Below are 24,818 nucleotides of genomic sequence, written 5' to 3'. Positions count from 1 at the left end.
GCACATAGAATGCAACTCTATTGTTCAAAACGCGTGAGAGATAATTGTATTCCGCCATGTGTCACTCTCTCTTCACCAAATGACGTCATGCCACATATATGTGGTGACTTTACAAACTAACAAGTTGAGCTAACGCCACATATATGTGGTGGCTTGACAAACTAACAAGTTAAGCAATAGTTATTACAGAAATGTTTAGATCAAGAAATAAACTGGTCCTTCATGCTTCATCTTTTAATAAAACATATTTATAGATCCTTCAAATTTCAATTTCTTTCGGTTTCCAACCATGAGAATGTTATAAGACTGCTTAAATTGATCTATTGCTAAAAAATTACAAGCAAAATGAATGTTCTTTTCATGAACTTTGTTGGAAATTCTACCTTCAAAACCAATTAGCAACGAAATGGCCTCGTTTGACAACAAGCGATTCGATTTGGGCAATAAGTTCCAGCGAATTGAAGTAAAGATACTGAATAGCAATATACAATTCATCCCATTCACTAATCATTCTTGTTCAAATTACAACAGTTGAATCAAGATGGCTTACTTTCAAAATTCGAACTATATACCCAATAGCTTCCTCCTCAATGAACATATATAATGATGATTATGGCACATAACGATTAACTCCTAATATCATCACTACAATGATATTGCTGTTTCAAAGCTCTTCCAGCAACCAGAAGTTGCAAGCTGGGGGAGACTGGTTTTGATCAGTAGCAACACGAGCAGATTAAATCGGAATCAAACAACTCTGACAACAAAAACACGCCACCGCAATTCCAAGAAAAGCTCCAGCAATGACCTGTGACGGAGTATGGCCGAGAAGTTCTTTAAGCTTTCTTTCACTGATGGGATGACCTTGAAATAAATCCTCGATGATCTTGTTCAGAACCTAATTGAATGAACCAAAAATCAGCCATTTCATATAATTTTACTGCAGTACAAAACAGCTGCAGCCTGCAGATCTTACTTGCTGCAACTATGTAAGAGTTTGCCAATGAAAAGTAGCAACTATGTACCTATCCATGTTTCAGCTTTAAGCTATCTTTTCATCTAAAGAAACACTTTAACTTCCAATTGTTAGCTATCTTGTCACTTTCAATGCGTGATTTCCAAACACACCCTTAAGGTCACAACTAAAAAAATCATACATATAGAAATTAGAATCTCCACTCCCTCAGCATCAAATTTCTTAATAATCTTCTTAAGTACTAGAAGTATAAGACAGATTTAGTGAAATTGTGACAATGAAGCCCTTTCTCCGTAGGGGAAGATCGGTTGGCCTCTGATCACTTGGACCTTTGAGACATTTGCACCCTTCATTAAGAAAGAAGAGCTCTTGTACAATCTGTGGGGAAATATGAGTGTTGTGTCTCATTCTCCTCCACAATTATTCACCACTCGCTAAACTCAAAAATATCACTCTTTTCTTTTTTGGTGTAAATGAGTGACTACGCACTATGATGATACAGAGATTCGATCCCATCTCTTGGATACCACCACCACTTTACCAACTAAGCTAAATGGCATCCACAAAAATATCACACTTAGCAATACACTCTAAGCTTTGTAACCTCGGAATCGGAGCACGGTCTAAATATGGATCAACAGGGGTTGGTGGCTAAACTTTTCTTAAACTTTGAGCTACCCTCACTTGTACAAAGAAATGCTTTTCAACTATCAATGTTACATAAACAAGGTGTCAAACTGAGATTTTGGAAGAAACAATGGCTAGACAATTAAGACTATATCCCAATTCACCATGTAGACACAAGCCATTGGTCTGAGATAATTAACAAACTATACAATCCAGTATCTGCATATTCTCTCATCAACGAGTGAAGGACACAGCCAGAGCTAGAGGACTGAGATTATACAATGCCCAATAATGCCATCACACTGTGAATTGAAGTCTTATCGTATGTGAATGCTAAAGATCAACAAGACAGCAGCAAAAGAGCAATGACATTGGGAGGCAGATGCATTAAGATGCTAGACGAAATATGGGATGCCCAAACAAATTCAACAAGTCAGGAACAAGGGGAAAGACGGAAATAAAAGTAAGTTTGTTGAAGAAATGTCCATGCTCCATTTTGTAAATAGAGATAAGAAAAGTTATCTCATATTACTCAGCAGTCAGCATGCAACAGTACAATGATATTCAACTTTAAACTCACAATACGTGCCATAGTCCTCTATATCACGTGACACGAACAAGTTGAACCTCTCAATCCCATGTACTGATTAATCTGCCAAGTGTATATAATCAAGGACCTTTTAATTGATTTCAGAACTAGATGACGCACAAATTTGGTCACACTTAGAGCCCCAGGCTCAAGGACTAATACTTGCAATAAGGCTAAGGCTCTTCACCTGAAATAAGGTGTTTTGGTTTGTATTTCTCAAGATCTGCTCTGATTTATGTCTTTTTACTGGTCTGAATTTTATTGAAGGTGGGTAAGTTTTGTAATACAGCACTTGATATGGTCTGATCTGGTTTGGCTTTTTCTCTTCTAGGGTGGCCTTGTCTAATCTAGCATGATACTTGTCGTGACATAGTCTAAATCTTCTGATCGAGTGATCCAGTATGATCTAATTCTTAAAGGAGTAAATAACACAGTAAGTTCCTAAAATAAGTTGTAGAAAACAAAGCCTAAAACAAGTTAGAAAATGTAGCCAAACCCCGACTTCAACAAAAATTTAGTCCCTATATGTATGTTTATGTCTAGAGCAGAACTCTGATCGGTATCTGAAATATACCCATGGATGCCACCGAATCAATATCATCCCAGCACAAGTACTAACTGGAGTATTATAGTAGGGAACATCAAATTCAAGGCATATGTTACTCATTTTCTCCCACCTCAATGCACCTACCTAAGTAAAAGTCACTGCCTATATATCTTCCTTGAACAGCTAAGTACACAACATTATATACCTTAATCGTAATAAGATTATCCTATGAAAGCAAATTCGGCTTGTTGGCACGTTCTGTTTAGTGATTGGCTTCTATCTTTTTGGCTCTTTCATGTGATCAAAGCCAGCTTCCCAACCAAAACAAAAAAGGGCATGAAGCAATTTCTCATCATTGATTTCAGAGTGTTTTGCCCAAATATTGGTATTTTGCCTATAATTTGCTGATAGCCAGCAACTTAGTCACCAAACATCTTTGTAAATAACTACCACTACTAGCTAACTAATAACTGTCAACATAAACCAACAGCTAACACGAGTACACGACGAGGCGGTCAAACAGGTCAAGTAATCCAGCATAAAGCATATCACCAAACAAGGCGTATGTCAACAAAGACCCAGTGTAAATCCAAACTATGTATATATTGCACATATGCACACAAGTACCTAAAAATCACTACTCGTCAACTATCACTAATACAGCACACTGCTACTAAACCAATATAGATCCCACCTGAACAAGAAGAAACATAAACACATGGCTATATAGGAGTATATAACTAAGTTTTAAGTAAAATCATGAGTGCAAAATACAACCTCCGCTTCTAAATACACTCAATATTAAAAAAATTCACTATTTAAATACTAACTTTGACCGCATTCTAAAACTAATATAATATTTTATTGGATTAATCTCAAAATACTAAATTTGCAAAATACAAATGTTATCATATAATATTTTATTGGATTAGTCTCTAAATACTAACTTTGACAGTTTGACCGCATTCTAAAACTAATATAATATTTTATTGAATTAGTCTCAAACAACTAAATTTGCAAAATACAAATGTTATCATATAATATTTTATTGGATTAATCTATAGAGGTATTTTCAAAATATCAACTTTTTTTATAAATTTTACTAATCGGTAATTAAAGATTTTAACCATCTAAGTAGTGCATTGGTAGGTGCGAAAGTCTAACACATTGCATGTATTTAGAAACAGACAAACTTACAAAAATTGCATATTAAAGTTGCAAAATTCATATAGATAGTGCATAATTTTTTTTTTTACCTTAGCTTGCATACCAGCATGTCTCCTGACACCAGTAGCATCATACATAACAATAAGGCTAAACCCCAAACAAACTGGGAACAAAGCATCAGCAACACCATGACAAAGTGCCACTGAAGTTGTCATTGCAGTACACAAAGCAGAGTGAGAAGAAGGCATACCACCTGAAGCACAAAAAAACCTCAAATCCCATTTTCTCTCAACATAAAAATTCAACAAAACTTTAGTTGATTGAGCCAAAAACCATGCCAATAATCCACTAACAAACGTTGGATTTGCCGCCAAAGTTGCCATTACCGGGCTAAAACGGTCCCTAGCCGTTGATTGTACCGTTAAAAGTGCCATCCCAAGTCCACCATTGTGTAAAAATTGAATCTTTTTGTTGTTATTATTATTATTACAACCAATAATTTCATCTATTGCTGGGTCTTTTAAATAAGAAACCCACCTAAATTTTGCTGTTTTTGCAGTGAAATTTCTTATGTTTTGCAAAATTGGAGCTAATAATGAAAAGGGATTTAAGGGTAGTGAATGATTGAAGGTATTGAAATTGTTATGAGGTGAATTAATTGGAAGTTTACATGATATGTATAGTGATTTTTTTCTGGGTTTTGGCTTAAAAATTGATAAGGAAAAAAAGGAAACTGCTCTTTGATAAGGATTATTGTTGGGATTAAAAAGCTTTTGATTAAAAAATGTAGATGAAGATGGTTTAATTGCAGTAGAATTCATGATTGTTTTTATGAAGTTTCAGTAAGTTTTCATGAAAATTGAAGAGAAGAAACTGATGAAAATAAAGAGAGAACGAAAACGAGAGGCAGGGAAAACAGAACAAGTGTGAGTAGAAGATTCGAGCAAATTTGTTTTGTGAATACAAAAGGGTATTTTTTGAACCATAAAAAGGGACGAAGTATTTTGTAGAAAATAAAAAATATGGAATCAGTTTTTGCACCATGAATATGCCACTCTAAATAATTTGGGGGTAAAGTTGTAAAATCAAAGACTTGCACGTTTCTTCTTCTAAAGATATTGTACATGTGGAAGAGGCCAATCTAGCCATGAAAAATTGCATGTGATTTGGAGAAGATTCCAAACTATGTTATGCTCATCTTACTTTAACTTAGTTTTAGAAAGATTGAGAAAAGTTTAGTTGGTTAACTGAAGTTTGTAATTCTTGCTAAAAGTTTGCAAACTTTTGTGTTTGAAGGTAAACGGTGAACAAAATTATTAAGAGAAATCAAGTTTAGCTAAGGTTTCTAACATTATTAATGATGTAGGGGTGGATGCTCGGTCTTTTGTGGAGTGTTAGTTTCGTCATTTTTCGGGAGGCTAACCAGGCGGCTGATTTCATGGCAAAGAAGGCGCATCGCCACCAATCTTTACTCTACTGGTTTCCTCCGTACTGTATGGGTTTTTCCCTTATCATCCGCAAGGATGTTTTAGGTTGGCCCCCTGATTAGAGGGTTAGCCCAAGTTTTTTCTCCTTATCAAAAAAAAAAAAAGTTTCGCTAAGGTTAAAATAATTTGTGAAAAGGGATCAGCAAACACTTGTTCGTATCTTATTAAAAGGATAAAATCTAGCAACTAAATGAGTCACCATATTACCACGCCTTTTCACATGAAAGATCAAAAAAGAAAGAAAATTTTCCCCAAGACATGATACACATCTTCATATATATTATCAATAGGAGAGTGTTAGAATTTCTTCAAGTGAATAGTCTTCAACATATTCAAAGCATAATTGGTTTCAAGCTTGATGTGGATATAACCTAACATGTGTGCGACCTGAAGACCGGACTTGGCATCCATGGACTCGGCAAGAGCAGCAGACCAACGAGCTCTAGTCAACTACAACCATAATTATGTTGTTACAGTCATGAATTAAAGCAGTCATGCTAGAGTCCATATTACCTATGACAACAACATCAACATTAACCTCAAAAGTACCCTGCCCTGGGGGGAGCCAACTAGGACGAGAAATCACGGTGTTGTCAGCAACAGATCTCGCAAGTATCGCCCCGCATAAGCCTTATAATCAGTCACAAAGACGTACAAAACCAACCATTCCTAACTCCAAACAACACCATGATTCAACATGAAGCACGTAATTCCTATACGACCAAGCAGCCCACGCGAGAGCAACAAAAGATAATAGGTCATGCCGACCCAATCTTGAGTGCATCCACGATAACAAGTCTATGAAAAAGGAGGAGGGACCGTCCAATTGGGAGAACTTCAGAAAAAAAAATTAGATGATTTAGGAATTGTAAATTGAATACAACATACCCTTAAAATCTACTCTCTGCATTTAATACTTTTATATAAGTCATCTGGTATAGAATTTGTTCATATTTGGTCTATTATGGTCTAGATCTTTCTTATTTGGTTTACTGTAGTAAAGTCTCTTGGATTAATTAAAATTTAATCATAATTGATGCTAATTTGTATGAGAATTGTACTCATATAATATACTGTTAAAATTGTTTAAATGTGTTTTTCAAAAATATAATTGGTACTCCCTCCGTCCCATAATATAGTGTTCACTTCTCATCTTTTACAAGAATTAAGGAAAATAGAATGAGTTTTAGGATTTTACAAAAACATATATTTAAGTAAATGCTTATTAGATATTTTTGTCTTAGAACTAGTTTTTTTCTTCTTCTTTTTCCTTTAAAATAAAATGAAAGAGCAATATTCCCCTCAAAAAAAATAATGAAAGAGCAATAAATGTTCTAAAACAATAAATAGGGGCACATATTTTAAAAAAAATGTAGAGGTATTTTGGAAAGTTTTATGTATAAATGAAGGATAATATAGTCCAGACAAATTGATAACAAATAAATAAACACAACATTTTGGCACACCTAAAAAGAAATGTAAGCACTATATAATGAGACGGAGGGAGTAATAAGTAAACGAGATAAGACGTTTTAGTTTAATTCTTTATTTACCAGTTTTGGTTAAATTTAAATTGACTCCAACACGAACAAGCAATTATTTTTTTTAAAAAAGATGATGATAAATAACATAACGTCTAACAAAGTGTCGGTCTCTCAAAACACAACCATTCTTCCTTGTCTCTTTCGTTATATATAGTTGACTTGATGGCCTGATGGCATGCTAAGATGAAGCTTACATAAATTGATTTCACCATACAAAAACTTCAAATATAATGTTTAAACGGTTTTTTCACCAGATAATACCCTATAGTTTTCAAAAAAATAAATAAATAACAGTTACCCCCATATTTTCAAAATTCATCAGATACCTTTCATTTTTATGTAAATACACTCAAATACCCTTAGTGACTAACAGCGTTAACGATCATTAGTCATTAATCCTAATTTTTCTTTTTAAAACCTAATTAAATCCTAACCCACTAACTATATTACTTAATTCTAACCCTAACCCAGTAAACCCTAACCCTAGACCCCAACATTCCTACCTCCCCCTCCCCCACCCTCCCACCACCACTGCCCCCACCCCAACAACCCCCCGCAGCCCCCGTCGCGAGCCTAGAACCCCACCCCCCCGTCGCAAGCAAAGAATCCCACCCCTCCCCCCACTCCCTGTCGCGAGCCCGGAAACCCACCCCCATCCCCGTCACGAGCCCAAAATCCCACCCCCGTCGCGGGTCCAGATCTCCCTCTGCACTGTCTCCAGTTTTGTTCTATAGTATGATATGATGTAAGCTTTTAGCATTGGGAAGGGGGCAATTTGACGGGGTGAGGGAGGGGGCTACGGGGGGTGGTGGGAGGGGGCTGCTGGGGGTGTTGGGATGGTGGGAGGGGCCTGCTGGGGGGTTAGGAGTTAGGTTTTAGGGTTTACTTAGGTTGATTAGGGTTTAGGTAGGTTAATTAGGATTAGTTACGGTTAAGATTAACGACGGTTAACACCGTTAGTCATTAAGGGTATTTGAATAAATTTACATAAACTGAGTGATAATTGGTGAATTTTGAAAATACAGGGGGTACTTGGTGATTTTTTTGAAAACTCGGGGGTATCTGTTGAAAAGATGCACAATTCATCCCCAAAATTTGCCTAAAATAATCCACCACATAACTTTGATAACAACTAATCTAACTAAGTAAAAGTTTCATTCATTAGTGAAATTCCAAATAACGTACATGTATCCCGTATATATTTGATTTATGTACGTGAGTAACTAAGAGTACATGATGATCTTTTTGCAAACTTCAGAACCACCAATGGTGCATTCTCTTCACCTGAAAAAACCTAAAATTATCTAAACTAAACTTATTAAACCTTATTTACTTTTAGTAAAACTTATTTATGAGTGTTGCATTAGACGTGAATACGTGATCAAATTCAAATTTGGCCATGGCCCATGAGTCTATGACCCGTTTGTATAATTTCCAAACGTCCCCCAAATAAAAGACCCCACCAAGGGCACCAACACACAAAATATAGCCGTTTCCTTTGTCGGTTCAAACTCCAAATCGTTTACTTGAAAACGGGTCCATTCACCTCAGACTTCAGTAGTGAAAAATAAATAAGTAGATAACCAATTGCGTAGTTGCGTTAATCTTTTTATCTTTTGAAAAATCTAATTTCGCGATTTCTCATTTCAGTTTATTTCTTCTTCATCTACTCTTTTCTTTCCTTCTACATTCTTTTATCCGCGTCTTCTTCCCCTTTTCATCTCTCCATTCAAATTCAAAATTCCCAGATCTCAATTTCCGAAAAACCCTAACCCTAAAATCAAAATTCACATCGGTAATTTCTAAAAGATATGGAGAACTTGATTTCTCTCGTCAACAAGATTCAAAGAGCATGTACTGCTCTCGGCGATCATGGTGATGAAAGTGCTCTTCCTACTCTTTGGGATTCTCTTCCTTCAATCGCCGTCGTTGGTGGTCAGGTATTCTTAGATCTTTGATTTTACTCAGATCTTCTTTTTCTTACTTTTAATGCGCTTGAATTTCCTGTTATGTTGTGGTAATTTAGGGTACACTTTTTGAATCTTTGTTTGTTTTTGTACTTGAGCTGGAAATTTTGTTGTGTTTATTTGAGTTTTATTTCAATCGTAGTTTGATTTAGTTTCGTTTTTCGAATTATGTTGATGTGCTTGCTTAGTTAGCTTGATTTTTGTGATTTGGTTCAATGTCATCACTTTAGTTTAGTGTATGTAGCTATGACAACTCACATGTCAATTCTTGTGTATCACGGACGCTTCGGGGTTCAGCAATCTTCTAGCTATACTATATGCTTTGTCGATTTCGTGATCGAATTATTGAGGTAGTAAGGGATGTATTGGATGAGAGTCAATTAGAATATCTAGTATCACATGGATGATTAATGTTTCCTGTTAAAGAAGAGTGGAGGAGGGGGGGGGGTTACATTGTTAATTTAAGTAGATAGGTTAGGGTTATATAAGCATGGACACTCCGAACTAAAATGAAGGTTGATCATTTCAGGATAAAGATGTAGTGAGTATCAGACTTTGTATCTATCATAAGTATAGATTTTTGTTGAAGTTTTATTTATGAGCGCGGAATGCTTCCTGATTATCACACTTAGTGACACTCTTTCCTCTTTTATGTGTCTCACTCTCGTTAGGGGTGGCGTTCGACATAGTGAAGCTTTAGAAAGTGTGATTTTAGAAATATTGTTATTCACTAGCTGAATTTAGCAGCTTGTCCTCTTATTTTTCTCCCAGATCAAAATGTATGTTCTTACGCCTGGGGTGTTTTGATGGTTTGTAGAGTTCAGGGAAGTCATCAGTTCTGGAGAGCATTGTTGGCAAGGACTTCTTGCCTCGTGGATCTGGTAAATTTATTGTTCTTCCTATGGTTTACTTACCACATTATCTATGTTTTAATATGCAGTTGTAACTAATGCTACTATTTTATGCAGGTATTGTGACTAGGCGTCCTCTTGTTCTACAGTTACACAGGGTTGACGAAAAAAGAGAATGGGCCGAATTTATGCACCTTCCCAGGAAACGATTCACAGATTTTGGTATGTTTTCCTTTCATAGATGGTCATTTATTGTCTCATTATAATCTCTTGTTCGTGTATCCAACAAGGTTCTCTATGTGTACAATGGGAGTTGCTGTTGATAATTTTTCCTGCTGCAATATTTGAGTGTAAACGTTGGCTTTTACTCTTCAGCTGCTGTGCGGAAGGAGATAGCGGATGAGACAGATAGAGAGACAGGACGTAGTAAAGCAATCTCTGGTGTTCCGATACATCTAAGTATATATTCCCCCGAAGGTGAGGCACAACTTTGCTTCTATTGTGCTCTGTTTTGCATTTTGAATGTGTTGAGGTGCTTGTATTCTTTCATGAGACATCAAGGTTTTATTGCAAGGAAAAAAATTTGGCCATGCTTTTATAAGATGAAGGTAATCATTAATGTAAAAATAACTACTATAACAGATAGGGAAAAATTCGTATTTTTACTACTTCCTCTAAATCTTAGAGGCTCATGTTAATAAACACAATCATTGTGACATCATGTTCTTAGGGGGCCTTGAAAGCACCCTTTTTCCCCTCCCTGTTTGCCCTGTGCCTTTGGCAGCAAGTGCTTAAAATTCAAAGTGAGATGCAATAATCCAAGCAATCATGATATGGATCTGCAAGTCCTCTTTAGAACAAAAACTGGGCTGAGCTAGTAACTAGTTTTGGTCTCTGGATGTCCTGGTTTGACAAGTAGACTGAGTCCAGGTCCAGTTTAAATTATTTTGCCTCTAATAGTTGTCAATTGATCTTTGATCATATTCACTTTTGTTTGTAGCTTGTAAATTTTTTTGATACCAGTCCATCAAAAGTAGTGTCACTGATTACCTTTTCGGTTCTGGCAGTTGTTAATCTTACGCTGATTGATCTTCCCGGGCTTACCAAAGTGGCTATTGGTAAGCTATCCTCATTTAAGCGCTACTATCTTTTCAAAAAGTGTTGTTGCTAGACGTATGATATTGATTATTCAATTGTTGTTTCATTGCTGCAGAGGGTCAACCTGAAAGCATTTCTCAAGACATTGAAACTATGGTTCGCTCCTATATTGAGAAGGTAATGTGCAAACAAGCTTTAAGTATTGCGCTTTTTTTCTGGAACTCAACTTCTAAAACTTTCATGGTTTGCACAGTGTTAACTAGAGTGTTTGTAAGTAAACTCCATGCCCAGACTTGAATATAGTATTTCTCATCTTTAAGCTACGAGCGTGTGCAAACTGCATAAATGGACTCTCATAACAATTTGGCAAAAAAATTCATGATAATTTAGCTGGTGTGTCTAATAGACTTGTGCTTCTGATAGGGAGGTTTCAAACGTAAGTAACAAATCACTTGAAAGTCATGTCTCTTAGCTCTCTATAACTTGAGACTATGTGCCATCAACTTTTGAAATCTATTATAATTTATTGGTCTTATCCCCCCCCCCCCCCCCCCGAGCTTTTATCGAGGGTCTATATTTTCCATCATGACCACTTACTGTCATTTGAATTGCTGATACATTGCTTGTTGCAGCCTAACTGTATCATTTTGGCAATTTCTCCTGCTAATCAAGATCTCGCTACATCTGATGCAATTAAAATTTCTCGTGAAGTGGACCCCAAAGGTAAGATATATCTGTCCTTTCTCCATCTATGTTGGTTTACTACTGTACTTAACCCGAACATGCAGTGAAGCATGCTGTTAGCTCTTGCTTGCCTTGAGCTCCATTGGGGGTTTTCAAGCATCTGGAGTACGATTATTGGCAGATTTTTAGGACATGTGTTGGGCTTTCTGGAGGAGTTTTGGCTTGTGGAGGATTGGCTGCAGGCCATTAAGATTGAAGGGCATATATACATATATCAATTAGTGATGTTTGAGTTTGGTCCTTGAGTGAAAGTTTTTGTAATTTTGGTCATTGGGGTTAAAAATATGTGGGTCATCTGTAAGTTAAGTATTAAAGTATGCAAGTTTCACATGCTGTTGTGATGTGGTATGGCGGTTTCGTCAATGAACATGTCTCGAGCTGGATTTACTAACCTAACCCTTAAGGAGTTGGGTTTGTTCTCTGTATATCTCAAATTCTTCTGAGGAAGTGCTATACGATTTTGATAGCTTAAAATTCTTATCTTTTACTACCGGGTAGCTCTGTGAACAGTTGGATTTTTGGGCTAATTGTTATTATTTTGTGGTTGTTAAATTTTAGGTGAGAGGACATTTGGAGTTTTGACAAAGGTTGATCTTATGGACAAAGGAACTGATGCTGTCGAAGTAAGTACTTTCTTTGTTAGGTTGACGTTATAACTCTGAATAACTTACACTTTATCCTTGCGATTATGCGTTTTAAGAAGGTAAAACCAACAATACCTCTTAAGAAAGAAGATAAATAGAGACCTTTATCATACCTTTGTAATTTTAAATCTTACTTCATATCTTTGATTTGTAGATTTTGGAAGGCAGATCATACAAGCTGCAGTTTCCGTGGGTTGGTGTTGTGAATCGTTCACAGGCTGATATTAATAAAAATACTGATATGATTGTTGCCCGCCGCAAAGAGCGAGAATTCTGGTCCAGTAGCCCAGAGTATAAGCATATGGCTAATAGAATGGGTTCAGAGTTCTTAGCCAAGATGATGTCCAAGGTACCTAGAAAACGGAATGTTACTTCTATTTTATTCAATTATTATTGTCGATGAGCCTAATATTATGATTCTTGAATCTTTCAGCATTTAGAAAGTGTCATCAAATCTCGGATTCCTGGACTTCAGTCTCTTATTAGCAAAACTATTGTTGACCTGGAAACAGAGTTGAGCCGTCTGGGAAAGCCTGTTGCTACTGATGCTGGAGTAAGTATATCTATGCTTCACACGCTTTAGTTCTTTGTTTCTAATATTCCTTCTATCCCATATAGTTAGCAAAAATTGTTTTCTTATTAGTTCCAAAATATTTATAAAATTGCCATGAAATCATGGAGTCATGCTCAGATTGTATACTCCTTCTGAATCTTTATACAAAGCGCACATGCTTCTTGAAAGTTTGCTTTGATCACCAAAATATCTCACTCTCCCTCCCAAATTAATTGCCATAAATTCCTTCTTGGTTTTCCCATTCTATATGCCACATACCATTTCTAGCAATCTATCTCTCTATGTTTTCCTTCCCTCTACTGTTTCACTTTCCGATTTTGTGTCAAAATAGTTTGTGTCAGTCAATATGGAACAGATGGAATATAATGTGGCTGATAAAAGTTAGAATAAATATAGTATTAGATTTACACTTGTACACGATAAATTTTTGTAAAATTTAACATTATCTACTTGAAGTAATTAACAGTCAAAGGTGACCTGAACAATTCCATTTGCAATATGTCTATTCCCTGGACAGCTGGACCAAAAGTTGTCTTTTGTCTTGAGCCTATATAGTTTGATTGATCTTGAGAAAGATATTAGATTAAGAGGAATGGCCATGATGGGGATCCTACGTGAGAGAGACTAGGGCTACTAGCTCTGATCAAGCAAGGGCCTAAATTACTTATTCTATTTCTATCTTTGTTAACAATTATCATATACGTATTCCATTTCTTCTTAGTTGACCTGTTTCTTTAGTCACGCTTATCAATGCATAATTTTTATCATTATTATTTCTAATTATCAATATGCAAAAGTTGCAAAAAGTTGATGTTTTGAAAATATACATTGAGACAAATATACCCTGATCCTATATGGCTGTTGTTTCTTGAGTCTGAATCATCAAAGATAGTCAAAGTAGGATATGTGAATAGTCCCCCAAGTTAAAACATGTCAACTAAAAAGGGTGTTGTGGTATAATTACTTGAAAACTTGTCAAGTTGGCTTCTTGCGACCTTCTGTAAGCCACTCATAGAACTCGTTTTAACTCAATTAAGTAAATAATTTTTGTACATTGTGAGTTGTTTCGATGTGGATCTTGGTGCTCTATATATCATGCTTTGCCAACATCTGTTAGGATGGTCATGTAACATCGCCGGGGCATGAAGCTAAATTTCATTGGACATTTGAATTGGTATGCTTATTGATTATTTTTACTATCATCTTGTGGTGATGCAGGGCAAGTTATACATGATCATGGAAATATGCCGGGGATTTGATCAGATATTTAAAGAACATCTCGATGGAGTGTATGTAATTTGCCCTAAACTTCTATTACTTAATGCGTGTTCTGCACTTGTATGTCGTTAAATAATTAGAATGCAGTATTGGCTTCTTAGTTAAATGAGCAATGTACCCCCTTCTTTTCTTCTCAATCTCATTGAACTTCAATTGCGGTTTTGCAGACGTCCGGGTGGTGACAAAATTTATGGTGTGTTTGATAATCAACTTCCCGCTGCTTTGAAAAGGTTGCAATTTGACAAACAACTTTCCATGGAGAATGTGAGGAAATTAATTACGGAAGCTGATGGGTATCAACCTCATCTTATTGCTCCTGAACAAGGGTATCGTCGGCTTATCGAATCTTGTTTGGGTTCAATTAGAGGTCCTGCTGAAGCTGCAGTTGATGCGGTACGCTTTTTCGAAAAATACAAATAGAATATTTAACTAATTTCGTATGAGTAGGGTATATAAGAGGTTTACTGGGGCTTCTTAATAAAAGTAAAATTATTTTGAAAATTCTTGAAGCTGGATCTTTACAAAATATGTAAAAGTATTATGTTTGAGGGGGCGGGGGGGGGGGGGGGGGGAGTTCTAAGGGTTATACCTTTCAGGTTGATTGAAATAATAAAAATATAACGTTTGTGTTCATGTGCATGTCGTGAAATTGGGATTTAGGATGTCATTTTTCTTTCATCTCCTATATTGCCTTTGTCCTCCTCCTGTGGTGGTTCAAGGTTGAAGTAGACCGTATGTTAGAAACACCATGTCTGTGCATCCAGTTTGTGTTACATTGTTAAGTACTTAACCCTTTATCTGCAATTGTTACCGAAAAGTCTAGAGTAAATTGAGATTGCAGTGGAGTGGGAAGTCATTTTATCGAAATGAGGTCTGTTTGGGTTAATTACAGTCACCTGCATCATAAACTGGTTGCTTGTACAAGCTTGATATAATCTTGGCTATTAGGTTTCTGGCTCTCAGTATTTTTGATGCATTATAACAACAAGAGCGACAAACTCTGGACAATCTCAAGCAATTTGGCTCTTTAATCTCTTTCCTTTTATTTGATTTTGGGAGGGAGGGGTTTGTTGGGAGGTGGTTAACTCGTGTTTAAGCTTGCAAAATCTGCACGTTTAAAAGAAATATGAGCGAGAAGTCATTTTTGCTCTTTATTTTGGGAAACGTCTGCCTTCCTATGTTTATTTTTCTGACTGTATGGCTTTTGTAATTCCAGGTTCATGCACTATTGAAGGAGCTTGTTCACAAAGCGATCAATGAAACATCGGTACAGTCATGATTTTTGCAATTTCGGTTACATTACCACTTTTACATATAATTTTTGTGTAAAGGACTGAAATAGTCTAGGAGGATACATTTAATCTGTTCTGGTGATTGATTAGTGCTGATAACCTACTAGTATAAATATAATATTTTCCAATTATTTGTAGTATGTGTCAGATAATCCTCAATTTGGATACTTTCCTCTGCTTTTTGATTGCACCGTTTAATTTTTCACGTTTGCCTACACGCTTCTTTGAACGTCAATGTCTCTATTTGCGTATAAGTATAAATTATAGAATTTTGATATTTGGAATCCTTGCATTGAGAGTTGAGACGAAATTAACAAGACCCTACTTTACTATGTTTTTTCTTATGTCATGTTTTTTTTTTTTATATCATGATGCAAGATAGCTTAACAAATTGGTTGATGAATAGTACCAAAAACGAAATGGTGCAAACAGAAAAAACAGAGGAAGTATTTAACAGACTGACGCTACGCATTTTCTTCTGGCTATAGTTGTTTATGGTGTTCACATGCTTAGCAATCTGTGCATGTCTCTTCTTTCTGGCGTGTAGGAACTAAGACAGTACCCCTCCCTTCGAGTTGAAGTTTCAAATGCCGCTGTTGAGTCATTGGAGAGGGCGAGAGATGAAAGCAAGAGAGCTACTTTGCAGCTTGTTGATATGGAGTGTGGTTACCTCACGGTTGATTTTTTTCGAAAGCTTCCTCAAGATGTTGAGAAGGGTGGAAACCCAACACATTCAATATTTGATCGTTATAACGATACGTATCTCCGTCGCATTGGTAAGCCACATTGCACACTTTCTTTGTCATGAGTCATGACTATGCATGCATCAGGTGGTGAAAAGAACATTGATTTTGAGTAAAGCCTTTTTTGTATTGCCAAACCTAAACTCATCTATGCGTCTCACAATGAGCCTCTGCTTGTCTTAAGTGGCTAGGTTTAAGATTCTATATATTGGGAACTAACCTAAACATTTTTTGGCTGTATACTGCTGTTTGTCATTAGGATTTATCATCTAGTCATATTTCTGTTAGAATATTTCACTAATACGACAATAAAGATTATATAGAAACTATATTAGGACATGATTGAGTCACTGTCCTTGATAATTTTATCCCCCACTATGATTGCTGTTCGGATTAACACTCTAATTTACCCCCAAGGTTGCCTCATTAATAGAACGATGAAACAAGAAGTTAAACAATCTCCATTAAGATTTTTGTAGAGTTGAAAAATAACAAGGAAATAAAGGGAAGAAGAAAACTAATCATTATTCTGATGTGTTGTATTTATAAGGCACTAATAACGGTTTTTTGGAAGTTAACTGACTTCCTAAACTGCTTTATCGAAAAGACGAAAACACAATTAACCATAAATAATTACTTGCTGTGAATTACTCACATAAGTTCTAAGTCTTTGATTCGAAATATAATTACCAATAGCTATATTCATCTAATCCCAGAAATAGGATAATAATTCCCAATTCAAGGCCCAACCCATCTTTCCTTGTATAAAACATAAACAAAGATGCCAACTATAAGGTGAGTTACATTCGTCCATTCTTTCTGTGTGGGACATTGCTTTAACTCCTTGTATTCAACATCTACTTTCTGCGTGTCTTTTAAACCACAAAACTTTGACGTTCTTCTTTTCAATGTACAACTTTGACCATTGAGATTAATCCAACATCTTACGTACTACTCAAGGCATACATTTGTTTTCATATATTAATAAAAATTTGCACAACCAAGGTTAGTATGTTTGAATGTGGAAAAAATGTTCTTTTTTCTTTGCGCTCTCGTGTTTATTAGTGGATGTACTCAAGGTATGCCTTTTTCTGGGGTCAAACTGCTGATCGCAAGGCCTCTCATTTGCTTTTCTACAGGAACTACGGTCTTGTCATACGTGAACTTGGTTTGTGGGTCTCTGAGGAATTCCATTCCAAAGTCCATTGTTTATTGTCAAGTACGTGAGGCAAAGCGCAGCTTGCTTGATCACTTCTTTACAGAGTTAGGTGGAAAAGAGGTCGGTGTTCCAACTTTAATTGATCAACTTATATATTGTTCTCTGTAAACCTAATATGCTGCTCTCTCTGCAGGCAAAAGTATTGGGTAAGATGTTGGATGAAGATCCAGCAATCATGCAGAGGCGTACCAATCTAGCGAAGAGGTTGGAGTTGTATAGGACTGCACAGTCTGAGATTGACGCACTTACCTGGGCCAAGTGAAGGGAAACGTGAGCGTTGTGCATTCAGAATTGCTAGCTTGTAGCAAAAATGTGATTCTTTAATTCATCATATAGAATATACGGCTTGGTTTTCTCAATCCATATTTGAGGCCATTGTAGCACATATTCGCTCAATTTCATTTCTAGCAGCATGTGTATATGCTCTTGTGGTTGTACGTCTAATCATTCATCGTTGATGTTTTCTTAAACATCTACTATGTTCCAGCTTCTATGCAATGAGGTGCCTTTTTTGCCGACGCGAGATCGTTATTTGGACAAGTGTTTAAATTACGTTGGCCTTTCCTTTGTGGCAAATGCATCTCCAAGTCAGCCTCAAGTAGCTGAGCTGCACCTTTTATCCTGTTCTGAAGTTGAGTCGAGATCATATGTCATATTTTTGAGAACTACATGATGTTGATGCTTCCGTTTAATTACTTATTATATGAATTAAAATGTGATCTTAAACAATTGAAATCAATATGCTGTCTTTATCTATGATTCTTCTATTTTATATTTAGATTTCTATAGATTTTCATATAAAAGCAGTTTGTGTAGTTGTATGGTTGCGTTTTTGTCACGGATGTACTCACACTCGTATCATAAAGCTATAAAAGTGATACTCTCTCTGGAAGGATAAAAGTGTCGGTTAACTCAAATGCATAAAGTTTGTGAAATGACGCAAAGCACAAGTGCATAATGAATCAGTGGCGTTTCTTTTCTTTTGTTCGATGCAGTGAATTTTAATCAGCATGTGAATTACTGATACGTAATTAATTAAAAGGGAAAAAGGAGGGTTGGTATTTTTTTTTTTTTAAAAATTTGGGTACATGAGAAGAATTTTTTTTTTAAAGTTAAGACATCATTTTCTCAAGGGAAAGAGGAATGGTGTACGAGTTCTGAGTTTTAATGATAAAAAGATCTACAAAAATAATATATATAGTTGGTAGAGATGCATCAAGATGTAAAAAGTGAAAAAGTTAAGCAATATTTGATGTGTGATTTTTTTCATAAGTTGTTAAAAATTGATGGCATATAGAGTAAGAAAGAAGCCAAGAGAGTGAAAAATAGAAGATTTAAGGTGATATATTATTTTTTATTATATTATGCTTGAGATGTAGTAACTCAGTGGAGCACCACCTCAAATTTCAGGGCAATTTTCAGAGTTCGGATCCTCATCCTAACAATTTGTTGGGCATTTACTTCTGGATTGTTTTGCCTCGTACGCAAACCTCTAAACTGATGTTCCCAGTAGGCTTACTAGCTTAGCAACGCTTGGTTTCGGACCAATTATCTTTCCTAAAAAATTAAAATAGAAAATAAATAAAAAGTCTGTTACTGCCAAATGCCAATGTTACCCGTCTGGTAATCTAGCACAATATACGCTTTTGGAGGTTTGTTTCTGAAGTTGGATTTTATACCTACTCCCCAGTTAGTATAGTTAGTCAGTATGCGGTTAATAATTAACATCAAAGGGGGTGTAGCTCATATGGTAGAGCGCTCGCTTCGCATGCGAGAGGCACGGGGTTCGATTCCCCGCACCTCCACTTTTAAGTTCTGCTTTCATCTTTCATCTTTCATCTTTTAGCTTCTGTTTTATGTTTTATCATTTTAGCTTTTATATGTATCTTAAGTCTGTTTTATGTTTTATGTTCATTCATCTTAGCTTTTATATGTATCTTTAGCTTATGTTAATTCATCTTAGCTTTTATATGTATCTTAAGTCTTATGTTTGCATCAACACTTATCTCAAGATCAAATCAGTGTAATTTCCTGATTTATCTTAGATTATCTTTTTTCATCTTAGCTTTTATATATATTTATCATAGTTTTATGTTCATCTTAGCTTCCATCATCAATTCCATCAGTCAACAACAACAACCAAAAGCATGAACACTTGTCCTCAAGATCAAATCAGTGTCATTTACAGATTTAACTCCAAACAAACTAAAGCATTAATTATGAACTTTCCCAACCTCCCCTTATTAATGCTTACTACCATGACAAATATGCTTTGCTAAGCCAACAAAAGAGAAACAAACATAGAATTTTGCTACTTCTATCTCCAACTATACTCTATATAAAGGATTCAAAACTTTGTTGTACCACACAATTTTTTTTAAAATTATAATTTTCTCATTTCTCATTCTATCCTCTTATTTGGGATTATTATTATTATTATTATTATTATTATATATGGAGTTTGTGACTAGGAGAAGAAAGAAAAGGATGATAAAACCTATTAAGGTTATTGATAAAGGATTAATGAAGTTTGATGAGGAGGAAAAAGAAGAGCCATTAAGTCCATCTTCAATTGTATTTCATAAACCAAACTTCAATATACATATATTAGCTATTATGGGTTGTAAGACTCTTGTTGATCTTGAGCTTTGCAAATCTAAAATTCCCCTTACTCTCCTCAAGCACCCTCGTTTCTCTAGTCTTGTGGTAATGTGCTTTTGTTTTGGTGATTACGTACCTTTGTTTGTTATTAGTTGTCGCACTTTAACTTTTGATACTATTTATATATTATATATGATTTAGTATTTTTGATTTTACTACTTCGAAAACAGATGTTATGGTATGAAAATTGAATTTGTATTAATGCATATACTCCTTTTTTGTATTTTTGTTAGGAATAAAATTAATTATACAAAGTTATGTACTTGTAAGTTGTAAACATAGGTGTTAAAAATAACCAATAATAACAATTGTGGGGTATGCATATTGATTATTTTGATGTTAGTATAGATTTCGTTCACTTTGTCAAGATAACGTAGAGTGACACATGTAGCTAGGGTGATAACCAAAAACCTTTGGGGTCTAATGGTATCACTTCATCTCTCACATGAAAAATCAAGGTTTAAATTTTGGCGGAAGTATGTTGTTAGGCTTATGGGTGAGTGTCCTGTGTAAGGACAGTCTAGAGAAAAAATTATCTTACTATGGGTTCCCGAAAGAGCACCCAATTTTTTTTTGTAGCTAGGGTGATAAAGCCTAAAAGACTTTTATGTGACTGGTTCAGCGCAATATATCGATGTTGCCACAAACTTATTTTAGGTGACTTGCTACTTGCTAGTATATTGTTATTGAAGGTGTGTGTTAGGTTGAGGCCTTGAGGTTGTCTAATGGCTAGCTTATACCAACTGATTAAGAGGTGGCATCTTTTTATTGATTTTTTGTTTTGTTTTTGGGATGAAGGTAAGAAGTAATAGATCTGATTATTTTGCGGAATTATATGTTATTTTGCGAAATTATATGTTATTTTGCTCAATAATAACTTACTTCAATTAAAAACTAACTAAAATAAAAATAAGGTGAAAAAAATGCACTCTAAATTACCTTTCAGATATAAACACCTAGACACGTATAAATGCTAAATCAGTTAGTCAAATGGCAAAAATGAAGGAAAATATATAAACTGTATAAAGGGGATATCCATGAAAAATGAACCATTAAGTAGTTTAGTCATTTAACTAACAATTACATGCCATAAAATCAACCAAACAATAGAATTATGTTTCTAATAAGAGATTTTTCTTGTGCATATGATACAATGAATCAATGATTCATCATAACAAGAAGTTAATTTTATGGATAAGAAATGTGATTTTTGTTGATTCTTAGTACAATATTGATAACTTCAAATGTGATAATGCCTCAAATACAAAGTTTGCTTTTTACAGGTAGGGGATCTAAGTAAAGGAGAAGAGCTGAAATGGGTAAGAACAGAAGTGGATTTAGACAAACACATTATAGTTCCAAATATAGACTCTGAAAACATAGTTTCACCAGAGAAATATGTTGAAGACTACATATACAACCTAAGCAAAACAACCTTAGACAAGTCAAGGCCACTTTGGGACATTCACATTCTCCATCTTAAGCTCAATGAGGATGTTAAGGCTCTTGGAATATTTCGGATTCATCACTCACTTGGCGATGGCACATCTTTGATCTCTTTGTTGTTGGCTCTTACGCGTAAGACCTCTGATCCCAAGGCCTTGCCAACAATCCCTACTCAAAAGATTATGTCGAATGATAACAAAATTCGTAAGGGGTTGATTTGTAGATCGATATTTGTGTTATGGTGGGTGTTGCAATTGTTTTGGAACACCTTCAATGATGTGTTGATGTTTGTAGCAACCGCGCTTTTTCTTAAGGACAATAGTCCTCTTAAGAGTTCCTTAGGCAGAGTTAGTAATACACCTCGGCGCATTGTTTACAAGATCTTTAGCCTTGATGATATGAAATTGGTGAAGAATGCAATTGGTGGTGTAAGTTTGCTAATCTTACCTTTTTACTTGTCCTTGCATTAATCTTTGCTTAGTGTTTTTGTGAAACTTAATTCATCACACGTAACTAGATACTATGTGTTACATTTTTTGGGATGTACAGACCATCAATGATGTCGCGCTTGGAATCACACAAGCTGGTTTATCTCGATATCTTAGTAGGAAATACGGTAATTTTTTTTGCCTTACAACATTTTGTTTGTACTAAAAACTAAAAAGCTTGTTTAAGTTGATTTGTTTATGCTTTCTAAGTACTCTGATACTCAGGAAATGATGAAAACAATATTGAAGATTCAACCGAGAAAATGAAGAAGTTTCCCAAGAATATTCGTCTTAGATCTGTTCTTCTTATAAACATACGCCCATCTGGAGGAATACAAGTGAGGCATTCTCTTAAAACAACACATTATATTTCTATTCCTTTCTTCACATAATAATAAGTATATGCTATGTATGAAAAAATATGATCATATATATGAATGACAATCTCTTCAAATGCCATGTAACATTGTAGGCTTTAGCTGATATGATGGAGAAAGATACGGAGGCGAAATGGGGTAATTCATTAGGTTATGTGCTTCTTCCTTTTACCATTGGATTGCGCGACGATCCTTTGGATTACATTCGAGAAGCTAAGGCCACAGTTGATAGAAAGAAGCATTCCTTAGAGGTCAATTACACATTTTTCATGGCTGAAGTAGTTATGAAGTTGTTTGGTATTAAGGTATACTTTTATATTTCCGCAATTGGCTAAATCTTTGGGGCATTACCCAAGATTTGAGATCAAACCTCGTCTACTTCATTACTTAAAATGGCTCCTTATACAAAACTTTTCGCTAATTTAACTTAGATACATATAAGAGGGATCCTATATAATGGTAACATGATGTAATGCCATATGACTAAATCACTATCTATCATGTCTTCCTTCAATAGTAATACACCACTTCATCTATAACATGAAAATTTCGGGTGAATAAAAACAAGCTTTTTATGTGCATTACTTTCATAAAGATATTCAAGCATGATTCATGAACTAATTTTTCACAGGTTGCAAGTGCTATTTCGGATAGAATCAACGCGCATACAACAATCGCCTTCTCAAATTTAGTTGGACCTATGGAAGAGATTGGTTTCTATGGCCATCCTTTGGCTTTTCTTGCCCCATCTTCTTATGGTCAACCAAATGTAAGTTGCTAATTTTACAACCCATAAATCATTTTTTTTGGATGCCATCCAATTATGTTGGTAAAATCTTACGGGAGATCAAATCCCAACTACATCATTGTGCTTAGTCGCTCATTTATCCCAAACAAATCATTTTTTTACAAGCACATTTTTTTGGATGCCATCCAATTATGTTAGTAAAGTCTTACGGGGATCAAATCCCGTCTACATCATTGTGCTTAGTCGTTCATTTACCCCAAAAAAATCATTTTTTTACAAGCAAAATAGAACTCGTAATGTTATATTATGCAATATATATCTTGTGCAAAAAACTTCTTTTTTTGAGTGAGTGTCAAATATTTATTTATGTAAACTATATATTTTTCAAAGGGTTTTACAAGATAGGGTGCAGATCAATATCAATTATGTACTTGTGTGTAGTCTTTCAAAAAAAAAAATGTACTTGTGTGTAAAATAAACCAAGTAAAGCTTTGCTAATACATATCATTTGAGGTTAATTTTAAAATGGCATTTGGTATACAGGAGTTGATGATCAATTTTCAGAGTTACATTAACAAGATGACAGTAGTACTGGCTGTTGATGAAGAAGTTATTCCAGACCCGCATCAGTTGTGTGATGATATTGTTGAGTCTCTTAAACTAGTCAAGGAGGCTGCTATAACACAAGGCCTTGTCAAGGACTTTGTGGCAACAAAAGGCTGCCAAACTATATAGTTGTTCTCGGTACCCTTTGGGAGGTACTAATGGAACCGGGGTCCCGGAGAATAATCGACTCGAATGTTCGCCGCGATCACCACCGTGCCCACCACCACCCACTACAAGAACCAAATTATGATGTAAACCGTCACCACCCACAAAATGTTGTAGTGTAGTACCACCCCATTTGTATGTACCATTAATCCACCAAAACTTATACACCATTACAAATATAATTATCCTACATAAATGAGACACTTTACCTCTTGGGAGATATAAAAATCTATCCCGAATAAGGACATGAACACTACATAGCTTTCTTTTTAAAGAGAGTCAAAATTGTGAAATAGGATGTTCATGTTGCCTCATAGTGAAATAATGAAGAAGGATATACTTATATATAATTCTATAAGAGTTTATGCATGTAGCAAAAATACTTGAGCAGCAGGTGATAGTCTAGTGGTGTTGATAATTTGACATCATTTCTGATCCTAAAGATTCTAGGATCGAGTTTCACTCCTTACAAGGAGGGATCTCCAATTTCCCCCTTTCCTTGCAAGTTGCAAGGGATTTCATCTTACCTTAATAAAAATGTAGCAAAAATAATTGGCAAGTATATTTCGTATATAGATCTAATTCATCTTGGATATTTGGTTTTCATTTCATATGTTGGGATTGGCTTTATTGTTACGTTTGGAAAACTTTAGCATTTGGATTCGGACATTATGTTAATTGCATCTCCTTTGTAAAACTGCAACAATAGGCCCAAATCAACATGCCCATTTTTAATCAATGTACCAACCCTATATATTGTTGTGGGTTCTTAGAACAACTACATCAATATCAATTTGTTGTCAATCTATTTCTGCCCCCTTCATATGTAATGAAAATCACAGCTTTTGAATATTAACTAGTTATTAGGCTCGGGCTATGCCCCGGGTAAGAAAATTTTCATTTATTAATATTGTACTTTGATATGATATCACTAAATACAACTTGGTCTAGTAGTTAAAACTTTAGTACTTGAACTTGAG

The 24,818-nt window shown here is 35.3% G+C and overlaps 3 protein-coding genes and 1 non-coding gene across 4 annotated transcripts; 3 read left to right on the top strand and 1 right to left on the bottom strand.

Moving 5' to 3' along the window:
• Window positions 1-470: 470 nt before the first annotated feature.
• On the bottom strand, window positions 471-4,898 carry LOC104883650 (uncharacterized). The gene is made up of 2 exons (XM_010668223.4): window positions 3,996-4,898; window positions 471-898 (listed from the first exon to the last, which is right to left on the bottom strand). The coding sequence occupies exons 1-2, from the start codon at window positions 4,725-4,727 to the stop codon at window positions 737-739; spliced, it is 894 nt and encodes a 297-aa protein (XP_010666525.2). The 5' UTR covers window positions 4,728-4,898; the 3' UTR covers window positions 471-736.
• A 3,630-nt stretch (window positions 4,899-8,528) lies between these two features.
• On the top strand, window positions 8,529-17,865 carry LOC104883732 (dynamin-related protein 5A). The gene is made up of 16 exons (XM_010668316.4): window positions 8,529-8,877; window positions 9,722-9,785; window positions 9,873-9,977; window positions 10,131-10,232; window positions 10,823-10,873; window positions 10,969-11,030; window positions 11,486-11,576; window positions 12,156-12,220; window positions 12,396-12,590; window positions 12,675-12,794; window positions 14,034-14,104; window positions 14,261-14,486; window positions 15,310-15,360; window positions 15,933-16,161; window positions 17,268-17,407; window positions 17,481-17,865. The coding sequence occupies exons 1-16, from the start codon at window positions 8,749-8,751 to the stop codon at window positions 17,607-17,609; spliced, it is 1,830 nt and encodes a 609-aa protein (XP_010666618.1). The 5' UTR covers window positions 8,529-8,748; the 3' UTR covers window positions 17,610-17,865.
• A 1,214-nt stretch (window positions 17,866-19,079) lies between these two features.
• On the top strand, window positions 19,080-19,152 carry TRNAA-CGC (transfer RNA alanine (anticodon CGC)). Its single transcript has one exon. It is a non-coding gene; the product is annotated as a tRNA-Ala (tRNA).
• A 483-nt stretch (window positions 19,153-19,635) lies between these two features.
• LOC104883808 (wax ester synthase/diacylglycerol acyltransferase 11) lies at window positions 19,636-24,188 on the top strand. Its single transcript, XM_010668398.4, has 7 exons — window positions 19,636-20,053; window positions 21,292-21,882; window positions 22,004-22,070; window positions 22,168-22,280; window positions 22,415-22,624; window positions 22,951-23,088; window positions 23,611-24,188. Exons 1-7 carry the CDS (start codon window positions 19,802-19,804, stop codon window positions 23,800-23,802), a joined length of 1,563 nt encoding a protein of 520 aa, XP_010666700.2. The 5' UTR covers window positions 19,636-19,801; the 3' UTR covers window positions 23,803-24,188.
• The last annotated feature ends 630 nt before the right edge of the window (window positions 24,189-24,818 follow it).

Source organism: Beta vulgaris, chromosome 1, assembly GCF_026745355.1.
Source record: "Beta vulgaris subsp. vulgaris cultivar EL10 chromosome 1, EL10.2, whole genome shotgun sequence".
Classification (NCBI taxonomy): domain Eukaryota; kingdom Viridiplantae; phylum Streptophyta; class Magnoliopsida; order Caryophyllales; family Amaranthaceae; genus Beta; species Beta vulgaris.
Note: the sequence above shows the minus strand (reverse complement) of the source record. Positions and strands in the feature narration are given on the sequence as shown.